Here is a 22,580-nt window from a genome sequence, read left to right on the forward strand (position 1 = left end):
GCCAAAGTAGGGTAAGCTGACTGACCAGCAAGGCCAAGATCCCCCTGTCTCTGCCTCCCTCGTGTGGGATTACATGTGGATACCTACCTGGCTTCTCATGTGGTCCTGGGCTCACACTCAGGTCTTCCTCTAACTGAGCCATCTCCCCAGCCTCCTGCTGGCCAAGGTTTAAATGCAAAGGGAAACTGTAAAGTGATGGTAGTCTGGTTCTGCTGTACCTTTGCCATCAAGACAATAGGAATGGTCAAGTCCTTTCTACTTTGTATCTATAAACTGTAATAAATTATTATATTTGCACATCTCTGTTGGGCTTTGTGGTAAACGTCACCCTGAACTGTCCCTGTACCCATCGCAGCCTGTGTCAGTCAGGATGAAGGTAAGAGGCAAGTGATTGAAAACACCCAGACAGAGTAATGTTCAACAGAGCCCCCGAAAGAGGAGCTTGAGAAATGTAAATTAATTCAGTAGGACAAAACAGCAACAAAACACCCAAAGACCTGTTTCCAGAATGGTTTTTACTACAGTTCCATGCTGTGTCGCACACGTGATGAGAGAAACGCAAGCCTGAAGCATGCTCTCCTGGCGCTCCTTAGATACCGTCAGTCTCCGTGCACTTAGAAAAATACCCAGACAGCCACGGCTCTTCTGCAATATAACAAGGTCTAAGAATAAACAAGAATCTCAATTGTGTGTCAAAAAAACTATACAAGGTTGTACATTAAAGTCCAGCATACAAAAACCTTGTAGAGTAAGCTGAAGGTTGCAAAAGCCCTTACCCATGTCTGCTGAGGATACCCCATGAAATAGGTGACTCAAGGAAAGGGATATGCACAAGATGCCAGTGTACGGAAAACACCCGGGGTCACCTTTCACAGTCAGCAGCGGGGCAGCCTGAGGCTTGTCGCTCAGCTCTGCGCATCTTGCCACAGGATAAACTTGCTCCAGTCACCTCGCACTGTTCCTCTCTGCCTTCTGAAACACGCTGGGTTCGTTTTTATTAAACTGTTGCATTAAAATTTAGGTGTTTCATGTCTTCTGTTTTTAGAAGTTGATGTAACTACAGTCAGTAAAATTGAATGGCAAAGAGCACTTAAAACGTTTCTGTGACTAATCTTGCTTTGGAAAATGAATCTAAAAATCAAAGTGGTTGTGGAAAAGATGAGATGGCAGAGTGTCGCACCCAGGGACAGCTGGGTGCTGTTCTTTGTCTTGCCAAGGATTAAGGTTGTCCCACTGTCTGGCGTTCTTGTGAGCGATCCTTGAACAAGGCAGCTGCAGGCACTTGGCCTCGTCGCTGAATTCTGATCAGTCCGGGTATCATATGGAGCAGTTTTGGGGGGATAAACAGCTGAGCAAAAAGTGAAAGCACTCTCGGGCTCCTCAGGACACTCAGATACAGGCGGCCTTGAGTCTGAGACTCGACAGGTGTGAGGGACTATGGAGGACAGTAAGTGGTGCTTCCTTGGGCCCCAAGGTCAGAGCAGGGCCTCCCAGTGCTCTCCCAGGCCCAGTAACTTATCTTGAACTCTGCTAACAGGATTCTTGAAGAAAGCGATTAAGTTCAGAATTTGAAGCTTACACTGTTTTAGTTTCCTGGTTCTGGTCTCTAGAGGACACTGAACTTTTCCAAGAAAACAATACTGGCTTGAGGGTGCAGCGAGTTTTTATGCCCAGGGCTCTTGCCTCCCTTGTAGCTCTAGGTTTTCCTGCTGAAGACTCAGCGAATGGTCGGTTAGCAGGTCTGTCAGTCACAGCCAGAGGAGCGTATGCTGAGAGCTCTCGGAATGAGCTGGGCTTTCTGCATGGTGGCTGCACACGTGACCTAAAGCTGGCTTCCAGACGCCTTCAGAAGTCGCACTGCAGTGGCCACAGGCAGGCTTGCTCTGCTTCAGGACCTGAGCTCAGTGCTGGGCTGGACCTTTTCTTTTAAGACAGGCCTGCTTCTTGAGTTCATGGTTTTCCCCAGCACCTCCTTATGCCATGAAGTGGATGATGGAAATAGTCCGTCATCACATTTGCCTTAATGTAAGACAGCAGAGAGCATATCAACAGTGGCGAGACCCTCAGAACCAAGGCTGACCAGGGTCTGTCTTGAGCACCTTTCTGCCTGAGGACATCTCGGCACTGCTGGATTTTGGTGAGTGCATGTCCTCTTGTGCTTTTTGCTGGATTTGGGAAAGCTTAAATGTTAGCAACAGACATGGACTGGCTTTCTTGTTTTGAAAGAGGGAAGCCTGCTGTCAGCAGATGCTCTAAGTGACTCCAAGATCCTTATGTGTTGTCCCTTATTGCCAGAATTGCAGTGCTTTTTGCTAAAGCATTTGCATATGACACCTTAAATCTCATCTCGTGTGTGTACCAGAAAAAACAAAAACAAAAAAAACAACAAACCCTCCAAACCATCCAGATCCCTATAAGAAACACTAGGAAAACAATACAAATAGAATATAAAAAACTCATTAAGATTGCATATCTGGTGCCAAAATGTTGAGGTAATATCAACTGTTTAAAAAACCCACCATCTTTGCTTGTTATTGCTGAGAAGACGGTAACACTGGCTGGGTTACAGAGAGTGGAGAGAACTCCAAAGTTGACCACAGCTGAGGCATAATGTCCAAAGCAAGCGGAACAGTCGGCAAATGGAAAAATAGAAAACTCCAATGTTGTCCTTGAGATCCTGAGGGAGACAGTCAACCAAAGGGCCTGTCCATCACTTAGCCAGTCATGCCTGTTGCCCACATTATTTTTCAAGGCTCACCATGTCCACCCACTCAGATTCTGTTCCCAGGGAAGTCGTTCAAGATGAAAGCTGCACTGGTTCCTCATGGATAAGCAGGTCCCAAAGCTGCTGCGGAAAGTGCAGAAAAGAGCACCATAGAAGCCTTGCCAGCCTGGCCTGGCTAGATCCGGATCTGATAGCCCACTTCATTCAGGGTACCAAGGTCAGCCACCTTCTTCTCAGGTAGAGCAGGCCTAAGGATAAAGGCAGAAGGACGATGGGGCAGGACCGACAGAGAGGATTGAAACTTTTCAAGGGCCTGATATTCGCCTGTTCCCCACACCCACACTCCTCCAGCCTTGGCCCCTAGTTCTTGTACTTGGTGGATTCTGAGAGGTTTTGAGGAGTGAGAAATTTTAAAAATCTGGTATCAAATGAGCTTTTTAAGCTTGAATTTAATCACACTAGCTTCTTAAAATTTATATATATATATACAACTTGCCAATACACATGGCAAAATTAACCAGGCTCTACTTTTTTTTCACTCTGTTTCCCAGGGTAGCCTTGACCTTTCCCTCCCGCTGTCTGGGTCTGCTGTGTCTGGGATGGTAGGTGCCCAGTGCCATGCCTGGAGCGTAGAGCCACATACATGACTAAGTCAAAGTTCTTTGGCAGTAGTGAGCCTGGGTCGCAAGGGGACTTGGGTTTTGATGGACATTCCCAGTCCTTGAGAGATGCTTCTACTCTGGGCTTGAATGTGGAAAATCAAAGTGCATCGCCACCGTGGTGGCCCACGCCTTTAATCTCAGCACTTGGGAAGCAGACAGATGGATCTCTGAGTTTGAGGCCAGTCTAGTCTACAGAGTAAGTTTCAGAACAGCCAGGGTAAAAATAAAGGATTCAAAGGTGTATCTTTCAGAATTCACCTGAAACCACCCGCCATGGCAGAAAATCACTCAGTGACAAAGCATCTTTGCCAGGAAACCCCTAAAGCACCCGGCAGTAAAACCCCTCGACACACTGAGTGTCAGGGAAATCATTCAGGGGACTGGCGGCTTTCCAGGGTGACACTGTATGCAAGCATTCTGACAGCTTCCATTTTCTGATGAGCCCCTTGTCACCTTGGGTTGATGGGTCCTAGACTATAAGTGGGGATTTAGGATGTTACTTCAGGTTTCTTCCGCTTCCCTAAGAGCATCAAAGAGGCTGACAAAGGGCACAGTGGACCTTGACCTGAAGTGCTAAAACGTGAAAATTCAAGGATAAGAAAGTCCTTAAGCCTTTGAAAGATCTTCTTCTAGCAAGTCGTTTCCTCTTGACAAGAAAGTAGTCCAGCTCACCCAACTAAAACTGAGCAGTGGACTCCATCAGTCAGACTCTCTCTGAGAAGGGCTTGACTATCCTAAGTCATTCATCTCTGTCAGGTGAACGCCACCAAACCCGCCCCTACTCCCCTTTCACTTCGTATTTGAGATGAAGTTTCCATGAGTTACCAGGCAGTCCCTGAATGTGGAATCCTCCTGCTTTTGCCTCTCAAGTAGCCACTAAGAGATTCCAACATCTTGACCGATGATCATTCTCTCTGAAACAACTTCACGGTGGGCGGTCAAGAACCCTCCTGACTTTCTACCTGACCCGACTAAATCACCTGTGTCACAAGTGTCCACACATTTCTTTATGTCTCTTCTCATGGTTCCAGAGACACCCACAATGATAAACACAGAAGAAATGGAAACACATGTGCAGATTTCACCCAACTGTGACGAGCTCCTGGCCTTCAGGGTCCAGTCACGCCCTAGAGATCAACTAACTTTAAACAGAACCACTGCCTACGAGCCTCCAGGAGTGGCTTCCAGGATCTACCTTAGGACCCTTCGTGGGCTCCTAACTAAAAGGAACAATGTTGCTCAAGAAAGAGAAAGGGAAAAAAAGAAACATGGCAGAAAAAAAAAAGGAGGACGACCAGGTAAAAAGGAATCACGGGGACAGAAAGGTTTGCTCTGGTCTTTGGGGAAGCTGATCTTTAGTGAAGACAAGATTGGTCTTTTTTTTCCCCTGGAGGTGTTTGTGTACAGTGTGCGCTGGATGTGGAGGCCAGCTGCCGACCTGGTGTGCTCCTCGATTACTTCTCCCCTTATTAGGAATCTGAACTCAGGACTCACGCTTGTGCGGCAGACACTCAGCCATATCTATAGCCCTTTTTCTTTTCTAGAGATTTCCGCGATATATAGTCTAGGCTGGTCTTGAACTTGAGGACACAAGTGATCTTCTTGGCTCCCATCACTCAAGAGCCTGGGACAACTGGTGAATCACATCAGGCTCCCCTGACTTCTACCTTGCTCTTCTAGAGCTGGCCCACTCACAAGTCACTGTGGACACCTCAGAATGGAGCCTGAAGGGACTGAGCCCCCAGAGTTGGGAACAGGTTGGTTTGAGATGACAGGGGCTTTGAAACAGAGCCCAATTTCCACCCCCAGTTCTCTTTAAGAACCCCTGGAGGGGTGGAGTTGAGAGGGAAACTTGACCTTTCTGTGTAGAAGGTGCTTCCAACATTTGGAGGGGAAATACCAGCAAGATGGCTCAGGAGGAAAAGGCACTACACATGACAACCTAAATTCTACACATAGGACCCACACGGTGGAAGGTACGAACCCAAAAGTTGTTCTCTGCCCTTCACATGTATATATGTCTGACAAATAAATGTAATGAGAAGAAGACCGAAACACTCAGAGGGGAGCAGAGAGGAAGAACCCGCTGGGGGAGGGGACTGCTGTCTCCCCGTAGAAACTTGATCTTAATTGAGGTTGGTGAAGTCACTGTTATCCTCCCAGCTCAACCCAGCGACACAGACACTCCTCCAGGGATTATTTAGGCAAGTGCAAAGACAAAAAGGAATGCAGAGCTAGAAGTGGCTCCAGCTGTGAGAGGAGTGGCGTGAGCCACCAAAACTATCTACGGGCCCCAGCTGACCCCAGCTGACGGGCCTCTTGCCCGTTGTGGTTACTTTCCCCTGTGAGCATGCAGTGTATGTAGAAATGACTCGCTGGCCTTAGGTAAAGCTGAAATAATAGCACTGCAGTCAGTCAGGAGCCTTCCTGATGCCCACCAGTTCAGTGAGAGCCCAGGGTCTGTGAAGTCACTGGGGTATAGTCAAACCTGTCCCTTCAAAAATAGCTAGCTGGACCAAGCCTGCATGGAGAAAGCTATGGGCAGGAGAAAAGTTCCTCTTTGGACATATGTCTGGAAGCCAGGGGTGCTGGTCTAGCCTGTGGCTATAGCAGACGCACAAGTGAGCACCAGGAGGGTGGGCTCAGAGTTTCCACGGTTCCCTTCCTCTCCAGTCTTTGGCTTCTGTCCTCCCCCACCCTTCTCCTGCATGGCAGCACCAGCCCTTCCCCAATCCTGCCCCTCAGAAGTCAGGTCTGAGAGGACCTGGGGAAAGGCTCTCCCTCCTCACTCACCTCCATCCAGAGCTGCCCTGTCAAGGCTCCTTCCAGCCTCCAAATGCAGACAAGAGCCAAGTGGCCAGGATCTCTGATGCCGAGAAGAGCCATGACCTTATGAGACCTATGCCTGTGAAACTGTCCTCAGGCACCCACAGGTGCAGGGCTCTCCATGACCGTGCTGCTCCAAGGCCACCTGGCCTAGCTGTGGATCCCTCCCAATCGTACCCCACTGGGAAGCATTAATGAAGGGCTCCTGGGAACCTGCTCAGCCTGGGAGGCAAGGTCATGGCTATGGGTGTGATATAGGGGCCTTGGGAGCTGGGTACAGCCACCCCACCTTTTCTTTGATACGTTTATAATATATTGGCCTGCGACTGCCTCCCGAGGGCTGATGGGGGGGGCATTGGTAGGATGATAATGGAAAACACCTGGGGACTCGTTCCCTCATGGTCGTTCCATTCTCAGGCCACTGTAGTGTGACAGGAGGGGTAAGGTCAAGCGGGGCCCTGGCACCCAGTGGCTTCACACTCACAGCCGTAGCTGTCTAACTGCTGTCTTCCTCGGGTGCAGGTGAAGGCGCCGGCGTGGCTGCTTGCCTTGGCTGCATGACAAAGTAGTAGAGATTTGGGTCTGGAGCAAGGAAAGTCGGAGTGAATCAGTGGGCACCCCAAGGCCCAATTAAATGAGGCCTGAGCTTGAGGCCAGCTAAGGTAGGCTCCCAGGACTAGACAAGTCTGGGGTATACACCAGTGGCCCCTCAGAACTGGACAAGTCTGGGGTGTACACAAATGACTCACCAGAACTGGACAAGTCTGGGGTGTATACCAGTGGCCTCCCAGGACTTGATAAGCCTGGGGTGTACACCAGTGGCCCCCCAGAACTGGACAAGTCTGCGGTGTGTACCAGTGACTAGACTTCAACCCTTTTATCGTGGTGGGTTGATTGTTAATGTGAACCCTTTGCCTGGGTTCATCAAGTACAGGAGGTGGGTCGCTGCTGAATGGCTCTGGGGTGCTCCCTGCACCCCGGCCTCCAGCAACAGAATTGAGTACTTGTCAGAGGAAAAATTTAGATGCCTGTCCCAAAGCTGCTGGTTCAGAAGCTCCAGGAGAGGGTGGCTCCCCCATTCCGCTTTGGGACAAGATCCCTCTGAGAACCACGACCTGCCTGTCAGTGATGTCTTCAGCCTAGACCCTGTCCAGTCTGTGCCCATGGCTTTCTCTCTCACTGTCACCCGACAGCACAGCTTCCTTTGCCCAGCACAAGGCCACCAGAGGCACAAACCGAATCCATATCCTCCCTACCTCTGAGCCCTCACTGATGCATCCCATCACTCTGACCCTGGCTCCCCCAAAACCCTGCTTCCTGAGTTCATCACTTTATTTTGAACCTTCACCTCTTCCTTCTGGTTATTTCCACCTTGTCTCCAAAGATAGTGTGGTTCTCTTCAATTCTGCAAGGAAAAAACCCAGAGGGAATACGATATTCAAAGAATCCTTGCTAATTCCCCTCTCCTCTCACAGGAAGGAAAGCTCCTTCACTGGGCTAGGAATCTGGTCCCTGGATCTCAGCTCAGGGTTCATTCTGCGTACCCCCAATCACACTGTTCTCCAAAGACCCTGAGTCCACAGTGTTTCCAGTCCCCTCCCCAGCCCCCAACCTCCTCAGGATCTGCTCTTCCCTGGACCTCACTGTCCACCCTGTTTTTGAGTTTACATTTTTGCCGCTGGACCTCGGTTTCCCCGAAGCTCTCAATACTAGGACTAAATCAAGCTGTGGGGTATGAAGGGAGGAGACTAGCAAAAGAGAACCCCACTTCCTGACCTGGGGGACCACTCCCTGTTCCTTTTTATCCTCACTCCCAGGCCCATTCTGATGCACCAGGAGGAGGTCAGTGGATTTGTTCCCAGAATAGGGCAGGGAAGAGGTGGTCACCCCACCCTGTCACCAGTGAAAAGAGCTACAGCGCACACCCCTGAGCAAGACTGTCCCCGTATCCACCCTTCCTCATCTCCTGTCCAACTCTCCTTTCCTGTCCTTCCCCCGTATCCACCCCTTCCTCATCTCCTGTCCAACTCTCCTTTCCTGTCCTTCCCCCGTATCCACCCTTCCTCATCTCCTGTCCAACTCTCCTTCCCCGTCCTTCCCCCATATCCACCCCTTCCACATCTCCTGTCCAACTCTCCTTCCCCATCCTTCCCCCGTATCCACCCCTTCCTCATCTCCTGTCCAACTCTCCTTCCCCATCCTTCCCCCGTATCCATCCTTCCTCATCTCCTGTCCAACTCTCCTTTCCTGTCCTTCCCCCGTATCCACCCTTCCTCATCTCCTGTCCAACTCTCCTTCCCCGTCCTTCCCCCGTATCCATCCTTCCTCATCTCCTGTCCAACTCTCCTTCCCCGTCCTTCCCCCGTATCCATCCTTCCTCATCTCCTGTCCAACTCTCCTTTCCTGTCCTTCCCCCGTATCCACCCTTCCTCATCTCCTGTCCAACTCTCCTTCCCCGTCCTTCCCCCCGTATCCATCCTTCCTCATCTCCTGTCCAACTCTCCTTCCCCGTCCTTCCCCCGTATCCACCCCTTCCTCATCTCCTGTCCAACTCTCCTTTCCCGTCCTTCCCAGAGCTACTCATTCCCTTTTCTCTCATTTTGCTTTCCTGCTCCAGGTCACTTCTGCGTAGATGTCTCCCAAGTTTGTTTTTGTTTTTTTCAAGCTGGGTTTCTTCCTGTAGCTCCGGCTGTCCTGGAACTAGTTCTGTAGACCAGGCTGACGTCAGAGATCCCCTCTTCTTCTACCTCTGTCTCCCAAGTACTGGGATTAAAGGTCGCGTGTGCTACTGCCTGGCTAGACGCCTCCAATTTTAAATCTGTCCTCATGCCCTATTATCAGTATTTTTTTTTAAAACACTCACTCCAGAAGCCTGAGAAGCACTTCAGAACCCACAGTCTCAACAGTTGCCTCTGTCTTCCACATCAAACGGTCACCATCAGACCTTTGACCTCATCCTGATTGCCACCCTGATCTGTCCCTAGGCAGTTAATGTCCCACACCCCTGACCTCACTAAGTTCCTGTAGATCTAGGTGCAACAACCCAACCAGAACCATTGACCCACAAGTGCTGAGGTGCCAATGGCTGCCCTTCTGTGCAGAGACCCATTGACCAGCAGGAGGTGCTTTTCCTGTGTACTGGTTCAGGCTCTGGAGGGAAGAGCGCCCCCTGTGGGCAGCTCAACCCCTGCTGCTCATGGGGAGCTCCAAAGGAATTAATGGCTGTTTCCTTATGGACAGAGAGAGCAATAGATCAGATGGCAGGACTTTCCCTTCTGCTGCTGGACCCATCACTGACCCCTCAGGAGGGTTTCTCTGCTCACAGTTCCGAGAGTGCAGTGTAGCAGAAATGGATGACTGAGTCAGAGAGAAAGAGCTTAGGTCAGTGAGGATGGTGTCAAGGTCAGAGGTCAGCATGGTGAGGATGGTGTCAAGGTCAGAGGTCAGCATGGTGAGGATGGTGTCAAGGTCAGAGGTCAGCATGGTGAGAGGTTGGTGTCAAGGTCAGAGGCCGGCATGGTGAGCATGGTGTCAAGGTCAGAGGTCAGCATGGTGAGAGGTTGGTGTCAAGGTCAGAGGCCGGCATGGTGAGCATGGTGTCAAGGTCAGAGGTCGGCATGGTGAGAGGATGGTGTCAAGGTCAGAGGTCGGCATGGTGAGCATGGTGTCAAGGTCAGAGGCTGGCAAGGGAAAGACTAGGGTCATCAGGAGACCACAGCTGAAAGGTGAGAAGCCATTTGGCTCTCTGTAAGAATGGGCCTATGCTGGAGCACCCTGATGTTAGCCTCTCTCTCTGGAGCACCCCAATGTCAGCCTCCCTCACTCTAGAGGCCCTGGACTCCCCGTTCCCAGGCCACCTGTCACTTAAGCAAGCCTCTGCTAGCCATCCATGCGAAATCTGGGGCGGACAGCGGGACGAAGCACAGGAGCCTTCTTTGGAACTGGAAACCCTGCTCTGTCTCGTCACTCAAACACAACCATCCCTTGCTCCTGCCACCTCCTTAGCCCAGGGGGTTGTGTTGGCTTCCTACTGACCAGCCACAGGACTTAGGACTAAGATAGCAAACTCCAGCATTCCCCGCAGAGCCTGTGAAATGGACCTGCTGGCCAGAATGTCCTTCTGGGAAAGCAGTTTACCACTAACAGGCCACACCCACCACGTGATCTAGCCAGAACCCTTCAGCGATGCCGGGAGACCGGTGAGGAAACCGTCTTAGCCTCTTACGTGTGCAAACCGTAACTCCCTCAGGACCAGGGTCTGCTTGGCTAAATGGCTACTGTGTGACTAAGCAGGGACTCAACCAAGACTCCTAACCCCTGACCCCAGCGTGCAAGTGGCTGCAGTGACAACCCGCTGCCATTATTTCAGCAAATAGCGAATTTTTAGTGTGCCGTGGCCTGAGGGCTTGCTAGCAGGTCAGCACCGGGGACTCTGGGGACTCTGAGCAGCTCAACTGGCATGTTTTAGGTGAGTCATTTGACCTCAGAAGGAGCTGCAGCATTACCAGCCTAGCGTAGAGTCAGCCAGGGAAGAGGAGCCTGGAAGCTCTCCTGCACCACAAGGTTCACAGTGCCCACACCCTGCTGGGCACAGAGGAATGCAGGTCTGTACTGACAGACTCAAACAGCCAGGATGGTCACAAGAAATGCCACGGTGGTAAGCTTCTACGTAGCTAAGCTTATGCCAGATCTACGCTCCCTGGTTCTGTTTCCAGGGTCCTTCCCCTCTGGCTGTATTTTCAGCTCATTCTCAGCTGATTGCCGCCCTGGAGCTGGCATGCACCATAGCACCTTGCCCAGCATGACCTCTGAACTGGGACAGTCCTCTCCGAGGGGACTCGGCTTATCCCCACAGGTCTAGAGACCCCTGCAAATGTGTGTGCCAGGGAAGGGAAAAGCACTCACGACTTGTCTCGCCTGCCGAGCCTCCTTGGGGGACTTGCTTGCCTCCTTCGGGGAGACAGGGATTTTCCCCGGCTTCTCACTTGAGTTGGAGAGTGGGCACTGGCAGGTTTCAGGATCTGAAGAAGATAGGAGTTAGTGTTAGTTGGCCACACTGGATCCTAAGGACCCCCACCTCTCACCTTCCAACAGCACAACACCCTGACCCCAGCCTATCCAGGATGGACGTTCCTCACATTCTACCCTGGAAAAAGAAAAGGGGACTGGAGAGCAACAAGGACCGCCACTTCATTCCGTTCTCTGTGGAGGGAGGGAACCAAGCCCAGCCCCTCAGCCTCCTGGAGCTGTCTGCTTAGAAGACTCTCACCCTGGAAGGCAAAGTCTCCTCCATGGCACCCGGAAACCAGCTTCTGCTGACTCCCCCTTCCCACGTTCAGGCACAGAATGGTCTTTAATTTACCAGTATCACCATTCCAGCTCCTCAAGACTGAAGGTAAACACACCTGACTCAGAATAGCCACTTTCTCCTAGTGACCCACAGGCCCTGGAGGGACAGGGACAAGCGGGTGTACTGTCACTAGGAGTGATACTGAGTGTCAGGGACCCAAGCTCAGCACAGTGAATGCCCCTCTTGACCACTCTGACACCAGCTTAGAACCTGATGTCCAAGACCCAGCAACGCAGGCCAAACAGACCCAGCGTGACTCTGAAACAGACCATAAGCAGGGTGACCATCTCAGCCTGAGAAGTCCCTCTGTTCCAGGCACAGCACCTGAGCAACAGCTGGCCTCTTATTTTTGGATGTTAGTTCACAGAAGGAATTAAGGGGAGAGACACCACTTAGTTTGTAACGTCTAAGGTGGTTTCAGCTCTCACTTATGAAACAAATTTGCCCCTTAGGGATATTTTTGGGAATTGGTTATAGGGCCGCAAAGGGACACCAAAATCCATAAGTATTCAAGTCCCTTATGTTTGCTTCCTCCTGTGAACGTTGATCTCAATTTGAATGACCTGTAATGCCTAAGACATAATAGTTGTTCAACTATGTGCTATTTAGGGAATAATAATAATAATAAACTATATATATTCAGCACAGCTGCAACTTTTTTTCATATTATCCTCAACCCAGAGTTGGTTGAAACTGAGGGTGTAGAATTCACAGGCACAGGAGCAGGACGCGTCACAGGCACACAGTCTAACTGTCCGATCAAAAGAGGATGCAGAGGGCTTGTTTTTACAGAGTGGCCACTCAGCAAGAAAACCTTCCTGCCATTTAGCAAAAGCAAGAGATACTGTGCTTGTTAAATCCCGAGTCTCAGCTTGATGGGATTTAGGAATCTCCCAGGGGAAGCCACTCTCTGACCATGTCTGTGAGGACGTTTCTAGGCTGGATGAATTGAGGTGGGAACCACACACTGCAGATAGCGCCATTCCATGGGCTGACACCAAAGTGAATAAAACGGAAGATGTGACCTGAGCCCCAGCTGTGGCCGCAGTTGCTTCAGGTTCCTACGGCTCTAGTGTCTCCCATGATGGAGAGTACCCTCGAACCGTGAACGGAAATAAACGCTCCTTCCCCCTTTCCCGTATTTCGGGGTCAGGCATTTTGTCCCATGTGTACATGGGTACAGACGGGAAGAACGCTCACACACACCACACACTGGTCCCGGTGCTCACCTTCATCCGCATGTCCCTGGCGTACTTCTCCAGCTCCTTCCGTATGTCGGCCCTCAGCATCTTTGAGACATTGAGGACCAGCTGCTTCCACTCAATGGGCTGGAAGCTGTGAGGCTCATGGGGGACATACAGCCCAATCTTGACTTTCTTGACCGTGTGTAGGTATTTCTTGTAGGAGTCTTCAAAGTCGAAGACAAGGTCGCTCAGAGTCCGAAAGGTCAGGGGCTTGTCCATCAGCTCAGCCCTTCGGCTCATGCCCAGTGAGCCGTAGTAACCGTTGCAATAAATCCCCAGCACGACATGGTGAAAGTAGTTCCCTGAGAAATAGGTTTTAAAGCTGATGGGGAAGCGCTCGATGGAAGGCTGCCCGTTGGTTAAATATCTAGACAAGTGGAGTCAAGGAAGAGGCAGGGGCCTGAAGATTTCAGAGAGTGCCAGGTGGTGGTGGCGCACGCCTTTAATCTCAGTACTCGGGAGGCAGAGACAGTGGCTCTCTGTGAGTTCAAGGCCAGCATCGTCTACAGAGCGAGTTCTATAGACGATGATTTTTAGAGAGCATGGCTTCCCAGGATGAGACACTTATTCCTGGGGCCAGTGAGTCCTTCCCATCTCAGTCTCTAACTAACCTTTCCAGAATTCTCTGCGAGGGATTCTCTGGGTACTCAATGAATATGGAATAGAGAAAAGTTGCCGTCCTCAGTAGTTACATGCAAAACAAACTAACCAGGCCCCCTTTTCCTTGCCTGGCTTCCCACAGGCCCGTGGAGCTATTCAAGATGTTTCTATTTACTTGTTTGTAGGTGTGTACACATGCGTGTGTGCATGTGAATACAGGCATACTTAACCATGAGAGTACATGCTGAGGCCAGAGCTGCACACGGGATGTCTTTCCTCAGTTGGTCTCCACCTTATTTTTGGAGGCAGATCGCTCACTAAACCTGAAGCTCACCATTTCACTTGTCAGGCTGGCCAGCAAATCCCAAGATTCTCCTGTCTCAGCCTTCTAGTGTTGGGGATCAAGGCACGCATTACCACCGTTCGTTCTCATGTGATTCAGGAGATCTGAACTCGGGTCTTCATGCTTATGTAGCCATTTCCTGAGCAGGTTTCCCCAGCCAAGTGTGTTTTTAAACAAATCAGGCCGGGCAGTGGTAGTGACGCACACAGATAATCCCATGACCTGGGAAGCAAAGGCGGGCCAACTTCCATGAGCTCGAGGCCAGCCTGGTCTACAGAGGGAGCTCCAGGACAGCCAGGGCTACACAGAGAAACCCTGTGTGAAAAGCCAAACAAACACAGTAAGATTGTGTGAAGTAGGCAGGATCTGAGGGCCTCTGTGGTGGGCCAGGCAAGAAAGGAAAACCGGGATCCCAGAGACAGCAATGGAAAGCCAAGGCTGGCTGGTAACTGGAGAGTGGGGGACAGAAAGGAGTTGGAAGGAGTCACATTTGTGACACTTAGCCACTCCCATCACACCTGGCATACCTGTGCCAGCAGCCTGTGCTACCATGTAGAAAACTGTTACCCGCGGTCCCAAGTCCCATCTTAGTCCCAACTCACATGGCACATCTTGGCTCTCCCAGCTCACTGGCCTGTAGTGACTTAGTGACAGCCTCTTACCATGACTTTAGGTGTGTGTGTGTGTGTGTGTCAGAAGTCCCCTTTGGTGTTCCTCTGCTGTCCTTACTTTTCGAGACAGGATATCCTGTCCTGGAACTCAATCACTAAGGTAAACTGCTTGGCCAGTGAGACCTGGGGATCCTCCTGCCTCTGCCTCCCCAGAACTGGGATCACAAGTGCAGGCCTCAACACCTGGGGTTTGTTTTAACACTGGTCCTGGGCGAGCAAACTCAGCGAGCACTTACCAGCAGAGCTGTCTTCTCCAGCCACTACAGTGTTGGCTTTGACCAATAATTGCAGAGGAGTAGCTTGAATTAACACCCTACTCCTGGCCCTGGATGGCTAAGCAAGAGGTGTCCCACTTCCAAGCCCCTCTAGAAATTCCACACCATTCCTGGTTAGATCTCACAGCCCTCGATCCAACTCTCCTAGAAACTCTTTTGGTCATTCTTCTTGGTAGAATGCCCAGGGGACCGGAATGCTTCTAAGGTGAATGACATGGTACTGCGTGATGGTGAGGTCAGGTGTAGGCACAGTTCTCTGTCCTCATTCTGCAGACAGCTGACATGCCTCCGCAGGAAAAGGCACCTGCCACCAAGCCAGACGACCCGAGATTCATCTCCAGAGTGCAATACGATGAAAAGAAAGAACTGACCCTACAAGTTGTCCTCTGACCTCCACACACGTGCATGACCTCCACACACGTGCATGACCTCCACACATGTGCATGACCTCCACACACGTGCATGACCTCCACACACGTGCATGACCTCCACACACGTGCATGACCTCCACACACGTGCACGTCGCATGTACTGCATGCAGCGCCTCCCCTCCAGATAAATATTTTTAAAAGAATCTGTCTTAATCACATGTTCCCTGACGTGATGTCATATCTCAGCCCAACTGGGTAAACCTGTCTTCTACTGCAGAGATGTCCACGTCTCAATTCTTAGGACTGTTTTGGTCCCTGAGCAAAGTCCTAATGTCACTTGGCCCTTGATCACCGACCCTCTGTGTCATCTCAGTGTCCTTGTATGGCCATCAGGAGGCCCTGGACATTTCTGAAGGATACATCTTGAAGCCATAACGGAGGTACACAGGAGCCAGGTACGGTGACACACACCTTTAATCCCAGGTTTGAGAGGTAGAGACAGACAGCTCTGAGCTAGAGGCCATCTAGGGCTACTTAGTAAAACCCTGTCCAGAAAACACAGTGGAAACCAGTCCCTAGCGCATATATTCTTCCTTAAGAAGCCGAGTATTTAGACAGCATGGTGGTTTGAAAGAGAATGGACCCCAGGCTCATGTATTTGGTTGATCCCCAGTTGGTGAAGCTGTTTGGGAAGGACTAGGGGGTGTGAGACCTGACCAGCGAGCAGCACAATCCCCCCAGCGAGGCTCGGCACAGGAGCCATTTCTCCAAACATCTGCCAAATTCAAAAAGAACCTGGAACCTAAGATCCATGTGTCTGGCACACATCGGAAAGTGAGGACACACGTTAGTTAGCAAGGTACAAAGTGGCCGTCCAGGAAGGGATCCTGAACTTCAGGCTGAAGTGAAAAGACTTAACACACATGCTGAGAGAGCTTAGCTTGTAAAGCACTTGTTCAAAACCCAGAACCCAGGTTTGTAACCCCTGGCGGGGAAGTAGAAACAGGTAGATCTGTGGGGCTTACTGGCCAGCCAGCGTAGCTAACTTGATGAGTTCAGGGCCACCGGGAGACCCTGCCTCCATAGATAAATAACTAATATAAAGAGGTGGGTGGTGCCTGAGCCACCACAGCCGAAGCTGTCCCCTGGCCTCCACATGCACATTCACCCCACACACTGGAGAGAAAGGAAGGACAAGTGGCCTCAAGTCACCAAACCTACCAGCTTCCCGGTTGTCAAGGAGACCTTTTTTCCCAGGACAGTGGGGAACTCTGGGAGACACTGACCATGACCTGAATCACTCTTCCCGTCCCGAGGGGAAAGCGGGACAGTGGAATGCTGACACAGAGCAAAGACAGAACTGTTTTAACTGCGGATGGAGGTCTGTGCCAAGAGTCCAGTTTCCCCGAGGATAGCGTGACAGGCAGCCTCCCACACTCGCCACCTGCCTTGCTCGGCTCTGAAATGCCACAAAGGTAAGAACAAAGCAAAACCAAGAGCACTGCCTGGCGGGGTCCTAGATCTATTCTCTGCAAGCCCCGGGGCTTCTGGGTAATTCCAGGGACAATGATGCTCAGATGTGTGCAAAGGACAAGGTGGCCTACATACCCAGCACACTCAGCAGGTGTCAGAGCAGCTGAGCTATGCTCCTCAGCGTCTGGCCTGTGTCCTCTGCCGGCCTCCACCAGCAAGGTGTTCCGCTTACAACCGTGGCCCAGTCCTGCTAGTCCTGTTGCCCCCTAAGCCTGACATCCTGCTAGACTCTCTGTGCCTTCCCTTTACATGACGAGCAGGGAGATCTGGGAGAGGCTTCTGAAAGACCCAACTTCTCATTTTCCAAATGCTAACTAAGGCACAGATGGACAGCCGTACGTCAGGTCAGACCCCTGTGTGCCCTGCAAGTGGTCGAGAGGCACAGAAGCTCCCTGTCCCGTAGAAACATGCAGTGGCGGGTGCGGAGCCCATGCTTTCATACCCAGCAATATACACACAAAAGACATACACATGACAACACAAGACCCTGTGAGAACCTGGGGACAGAGGTCTAGCTCGGGTAAAGTGCCGGGCTAGTCTGTGCAAGGCTCTGAGTTTGGTCTCCAGCAAAGAGCAAAAACAAAACAAAAAGGCACAAGGAGTCGAAGAGATGGTTTAGTTGTTAAAGTACTTGCTGTACAGTCCGGTGGTGGTGGCGCACGCCTTTAATCCCAGCACTTGGGAGATAGAGGCAGGCGGTCTCTGTGAGTTCAAGGCCAGCCTGGTCTACAGAGCAAGTTCTAGGAGAGTAGACAGAGAAATCCTATCTTGTCAACGTGTAAGTGCGAGGACCCGAGTTCAGATCTCCACTCTGTGTAAGAGTCAGGTGTGGTGGTGTGTGTCAGGCTATAACCCCAGAACTGGGACACAAGGCCAGAGGGTCCCAGGGGCTTGCTCAGCCAATCTAGCCAAACAGAGCACTCCAGGTTTGCGGGAGACCCTGTCTCAGAAAGTCAGGTAGATTGTTGGTGGGGGTGGGGGGTGTCTCAGTGGGTTAAAACAGAGGACCTGAGTTCAAATCCTAAGAACATACACAGAGCAGGCAGGGCCCATCGCATCTGGAACCCCATCAGTCCCACTATGAGGTGGGGTGGTGGGTAGGAAAATCCCTGGGAGCCTAAGGGCCAGATAACTTGCTGTACACTGCAATGGACCTAGAAGAGACTCTGTCTCAAATGAAGTGGAAGGTGAGGACGGATACCCGAGGCTGTCCTCTGACTGCCACACTCAAGCTGTGGCATCTGCATACCCACACTTACACACCTTACACACGCACACACACACACACGCATGCACACACACAGGTGGAAAGTGATAAAAAGGTGTCCAATGCTAAGCTCTGAATCCAAACATACATAGTGTGTGCACTGAATACCAGCGCACAAACATGCATACACCACACGTCTGAGTCCAAACAAACTAGCCCATCCTCCTGTCCCCATCTAATTCTGAAGCATGCCTTCACTGGCCGCTGTCTCCTTTCCGGTTCCCAGCCAACCTCTGAGTTTCCTGAAGTCTCTAAATTGTGTCAGGTTAACAATGTGCAAAGGACAAGGTGACCTATATACCCCAGCATATTATTGTCAACCTGACACAATTTAGAATCACCCAGAATGAGGGAGCCTCAACACGAGTTGCCTCCATCAGACTAGCCTGTGGCCATGTCTGTGAGGAACTGTTTTGATTGATGATTGACGCGGAGGGCCCAGCCCACTCTGGTCTGTATCATCTCTAGGCAGGTAGGTCTCGGCTGCTTAAGGAAGTAGCATTCCTCCATGGTTTCTGCCCTGACCTCCCTCAATGATGGACTCGGATCAGGAAGCATTAACAGAAATAAATCCTTTCTTTCCTAAGTTGCTTTGGTCACGGCATTGAACACAGCCTCCTTCGTTGGTCCTTGTGTCCATCTAGATAAAAGAATTTTGAGCTTCATCCTCGATCACTTTTTCCTCCTCCCGTCTCCCCAACATTCACACCACCCAAACTGTGTTTCGAGCATCCCTCCACCCCCTCAAAAACCCAACCCTCCAAATATTCCATCCCCAACAGCCCAGATTCCATGTTTCAAATCCAATCAGTCCACATTTGACCTCATGTCCTACAGTTGGGGCCTTCCTTTTAAGTCCTTCCCCTGGGCCGTGGCATCGTCATGCAGGACAGAAATGGAGGGATCCACAGAGCTATGGCCTAGACACCTGCAGGCCCCTCCCTCCAGCCTCCCCTGCTTCTGTCCTAGTGCAGGCCTGCACAGATACAGTACACTCCCGTCACTCGATGCTTCACACGCGTCTTCTCCGTCTGTGGCCTCATGGGAAGCCTGTATTAGCTGATTCCCTGTCAGCTCCTATGTCTGGCTGGTTTCCCGTCCTGTACACTCTATCTCCTGGCAGCTCTGGAAACTACCTCGCCCAACCCGGTCCTGCAGCCAAGGTCATGGTCCAAGTCTCACCATTCCCTCCTGCAAGACCAAAAAGAGCTCTGTCGGTCCAGTCCAGCTGCCTCCACTGTCCCGTCTTTCTGGAAGCTACTCTAAATGGAACACCCAGGCATGAGACCACATCAGTCTTCAGCTTCAGAAGATTGAAAGCCACTTAGCGCTGCACTCAAGAAGCCAACAGCCTTCACCTGGGGGCGAATATTAACCCGACACCTGGCCACGGTCCTCTCGGCCAACTACCCCACGGGCTCCAGCAGTTCCCTGGCTCTCATCTGGTTCTGTTCAGTTACCACCACCATCAGTCAGGGTCATCACAGAGTTTCTGGATGAAATTCCACCCACGGGAAAAGAGCCAAGACTGTGGTGCAAATGATGATGCACAAGAGACCAGCACGAGACCCTGCGCCCACTGGGTTCCCGCGACACACCGCCAGCACCTGCTCTTTTCTGCAGTCCGCTCTCACACTTCCCGTGGTGATGGGTTTGGATATTGGCCCTCTAGGCCTTGCTTTAACTCCACTTCGGTGTTTAACTCTTACGACAGTGTCAGGAGAGAGCAGGAGAGAGCCGCACACGTACAATCTGAACCTGAATTCTCCTTGTGACCACTGAATCTACAGTCACTGGCCCGACTGCTCCACAGAGAACAGGTAGGATAAACGCCGGCCCAAGGAGCCAAGCATCAATTTTATTCAACTCCAGCCAGGTCAACTGAGGGAAGTACCACGGGTGTCTGACCTTTTTCTATAAGGACACCAAAGACACAACTAGCCCCAGAACAGGGTCACAGAGTGACCACACAAAGCTTAAAGGATACATGCCCAGAATGACTGCCTCAAGGCATTTGATAGGCAAGGATTCTCGGGTCATCTCTTTCGCCGTTTCCATTAACCTGTGGGACAGAACACAACAGATGATCTCAGGACTTAGGCATTTATGCAGTGATGGTCCGTCAGTTCATCAGTCTGTCGGTATGCCTGTCTCCTCACTCTAGGCACCATGCAGAAATCTAAATAGAAAAGGAACAACTCAATTCCCCGGGAAGACCCCTAAACACACGTGCACTTGACAGAACTAAGATCCTCAAGTCCACAGGCTCCTCCCAGTTACCTCAGAGAGGGCCGTGTTATACCTCACAACATCCTCCCAGTCTGGAGGCCAGGCCTTAAAGGACAAGTAAGACAGGCCTCATGAGTGAGTTTTCAGGCCTCTGCCATCCTGAAAGTCAGTCTGGTCTGTGTGTTTTGAGTTAGGGTCTCACTATGTAGCCCTGCTGGCCCAGAACTTGGTATGCCCAGGCCAGTCTCAAACCCAGAGATCCACTTGCCTCCCACGTGCTGGGATTAAAGATGTGGGTAGCATACCTAGCCTGAGAGTCAGTCCTGATCACCCAAATTAGCTGCCAAGAGCAGCTAGTCCTCAGCTCCACCCACAGTCTGGCCCCGGGACACCTCCACCTTCACCCTCTGCAGACCAGAATCCTGAGCCCTAGGAGACAGGACGGAGGTTGGGAGACCTCTGGTGGCTCTCCCACAGGAGGGAACGCAGCACTTACCCGCTCAGAGGTCTCATTTTCCTGATTTCAAAGAACTGGGTCCCTGTGTGATTGTATCTGTGTGAAACATGTAAAGGCAAAGTGACGAACGTTCCAAAGCCCTGGTCACCCAGCGGAGAGCCACACTGACTCCCATTTCTCAAGGGGATAAGGGAGTAGTCGCTTTTCTAGCCAGTGGCCAGGGGACCAACAAGCCTGTTACTTCTCACCATGTAGCCCTGGAAACCTAATTTCTTCTCCTTTTCTTCTTCCCCTTTTTATTTTAAAGATTTATTTATTTATTTTATGTATATGAGTGCTCTATCTGCATATCTTTATGCCAGAAGAGGGCATCAGATCCTACTACAGATGGTTGTGAGCCACCATGTGGTTGTTGGGAATTGGACTCAGGACCCTCTGGAAGAGAAGCCAGTGCTCTTTCTGCTGACCATGTCTCCAGCCAAAAATCTAATTTCTAACTGAGCCTAGATGCACTTTTGATAGTACCTCATTTTAGTCTGCCCTGCGTCCCAGTTACTTGACACATGTCTAAGTCATAAGCTAGACTAGAAGCCCTTGAGAGTTGGGATCATTCTTTTATCATCTTTGGATCACCCATAACGCCTAGAAGAAGCTCAACATACACAGGTTTAGCAAACGTTATTAAATGGGAATAAGTAAATGAACTGATTGATGAGTGGGCAGCTCAGCGGATAAACAAGTGAAGGATAGAAAGGAAAGAGAAAGTAGACGCACAGAAGGACAAATGAAAGGTGAGATGGATAGAAGAGGAGGACAATGGATGGACAGAAGGATAGGTGGATGATGGAAGAAAGGTAAACGGGTGAATAGGGAGACAGATGGGAGAATGAGTGGAAAGATGAATGGATGATGGGTGGATGGATGGGTGGATGGATGGAAGGATAGATGGATGGATGCGTGGATGGAGAGATGGGTAGGTGGATGGATGGATGGGTGAGTGGATGGAGAGATGGATGGATGGGTGAGTGGATGGACAGATGGGTAGGTGGATGGATGGATGGATGATGGATGGATGGATGGAAAGTTGGGTGGATATATGGATGGAAGGCTGGATGGATATATGGATGGAAGGCTGGATGGATACATGGATGGAAGGCTGGATAGATATATGGATGAAAGGCTGGCTGGCTGGATGGGTGAGTGGATGGATAGGTGGGTGGGTGGTGGATGGATGGATGGATGGATATATGGGTGGATGGATAGGTGGATAGGTGGACAAAAGGATGTATATATGGTATACGTATGTATGTATGGGATGACTGATGTATCAGTGTATGGAAGAAAAGACGGAAGAGTGGATGAATGGCAGCACAAATAACTCAGGAACCAACACTTGACACCACTAATCTAAACAGATGGCAACTGCTTTCCACATCCCGATTCTGACCGACTGCCCAGTTCTCCAGAGCTACACCACCAAGTACCCCCTCATGTCTTGCTTTCTGAGACATAATTTTGAATTTTTTTTTTTGAGTTTAACTTAATTTATATGTTTTACTCATTTGCTTCAAACAAAAACCTGTGTGTAAACTGTGTGCTGGGGGGATGCGGACGAAGAGCGACTTTGCTCTCCCAGAGCTGCTGTAACCAGTGGGCTGTGTAGGACTCACTCACTATGTGTCCCAGTGACACAAGCGGCTTGGAGGGTGGTCACACCTCACACTGCCTGTGGCTCAATAGGCAGGCAGGAAGTACAGGCAGGGTGACCACACTAGGAGAATTCTGGGAAGAGGAAAGGCAGAGATGCATTCGTTAGCCAGATGCAAAGGAGCAAGATAAGAATGCCTTACTGAGGAAAGGCACCAAGTCACATGGCTAAACACAGATACGAATTATGGGTTAATTTAAGTTATCACAGCTAGTTATTAATAAGCCTGAGCAACAGGCAAAACAGTTTATAATTAATATAAGCCCCGTGTGTTTATTTGTGACTGAATGGCTGTGGGACTGAGCAGGACAGAAACTTC

General features: G+C 50.7%; 1 protein-coding gene across 3 annotated transcripts in view; it reads right to left on the bottom strand.

Moving 5' to 3' along the window:
- Window positions 1–500: 500 nt before the first annotated feature.
- Vash2 (vasohibin 2) overlaps window positions 501–22,580 on the bottom strand; it is a 34,355-nt gene continuing 12,275 nt past the window's right edge. For all 3 annotated transcript variants that reach the window (XM_075989470.1, XM_075989471.1, XM_075989472.1), the window contains exons 4-8: window positions 20,593–20,649; window positions 19,855–19,929; window positions 12,793–13,174; window positions 11,119–11,234; window positions 501–2,973 (exon numbers count right to left, since the gene is read on the bottom strand). In XM_075989470.1, the coding sequence (XP_075845585.1) occupies window positions 2,901–2,973; window positions 11,119–11,234; window positions 12,793–13,174; window positions 19,855–19,929; window positions 20,593–20,649 (703 nt within the window). In that variant the 3' untranslated portion in view covers window positions 501–2,900. The remainder of the gene's footprint in view (window positions 2,974–11,118; window positions 11,235–12,792; window positions 13,175–19,854; window positions 19,930–20,592; window positions 20,650–22,580) is intronic.

This window comes from Microtus pennsylvanicus, chromosome 10 (assembly GCF_037038515.1).
Source record: "Microtus pennsylvanicus isolate mMicPen1 chromosome 10, mMicPen1.hap1, whole genome shotgun sequence".
NCBI lineage: Eukaryota > Metazoa > Chordata > Mammalia > Rodentia > Cricetidae > Microtus > Microtus pennsylvanicus.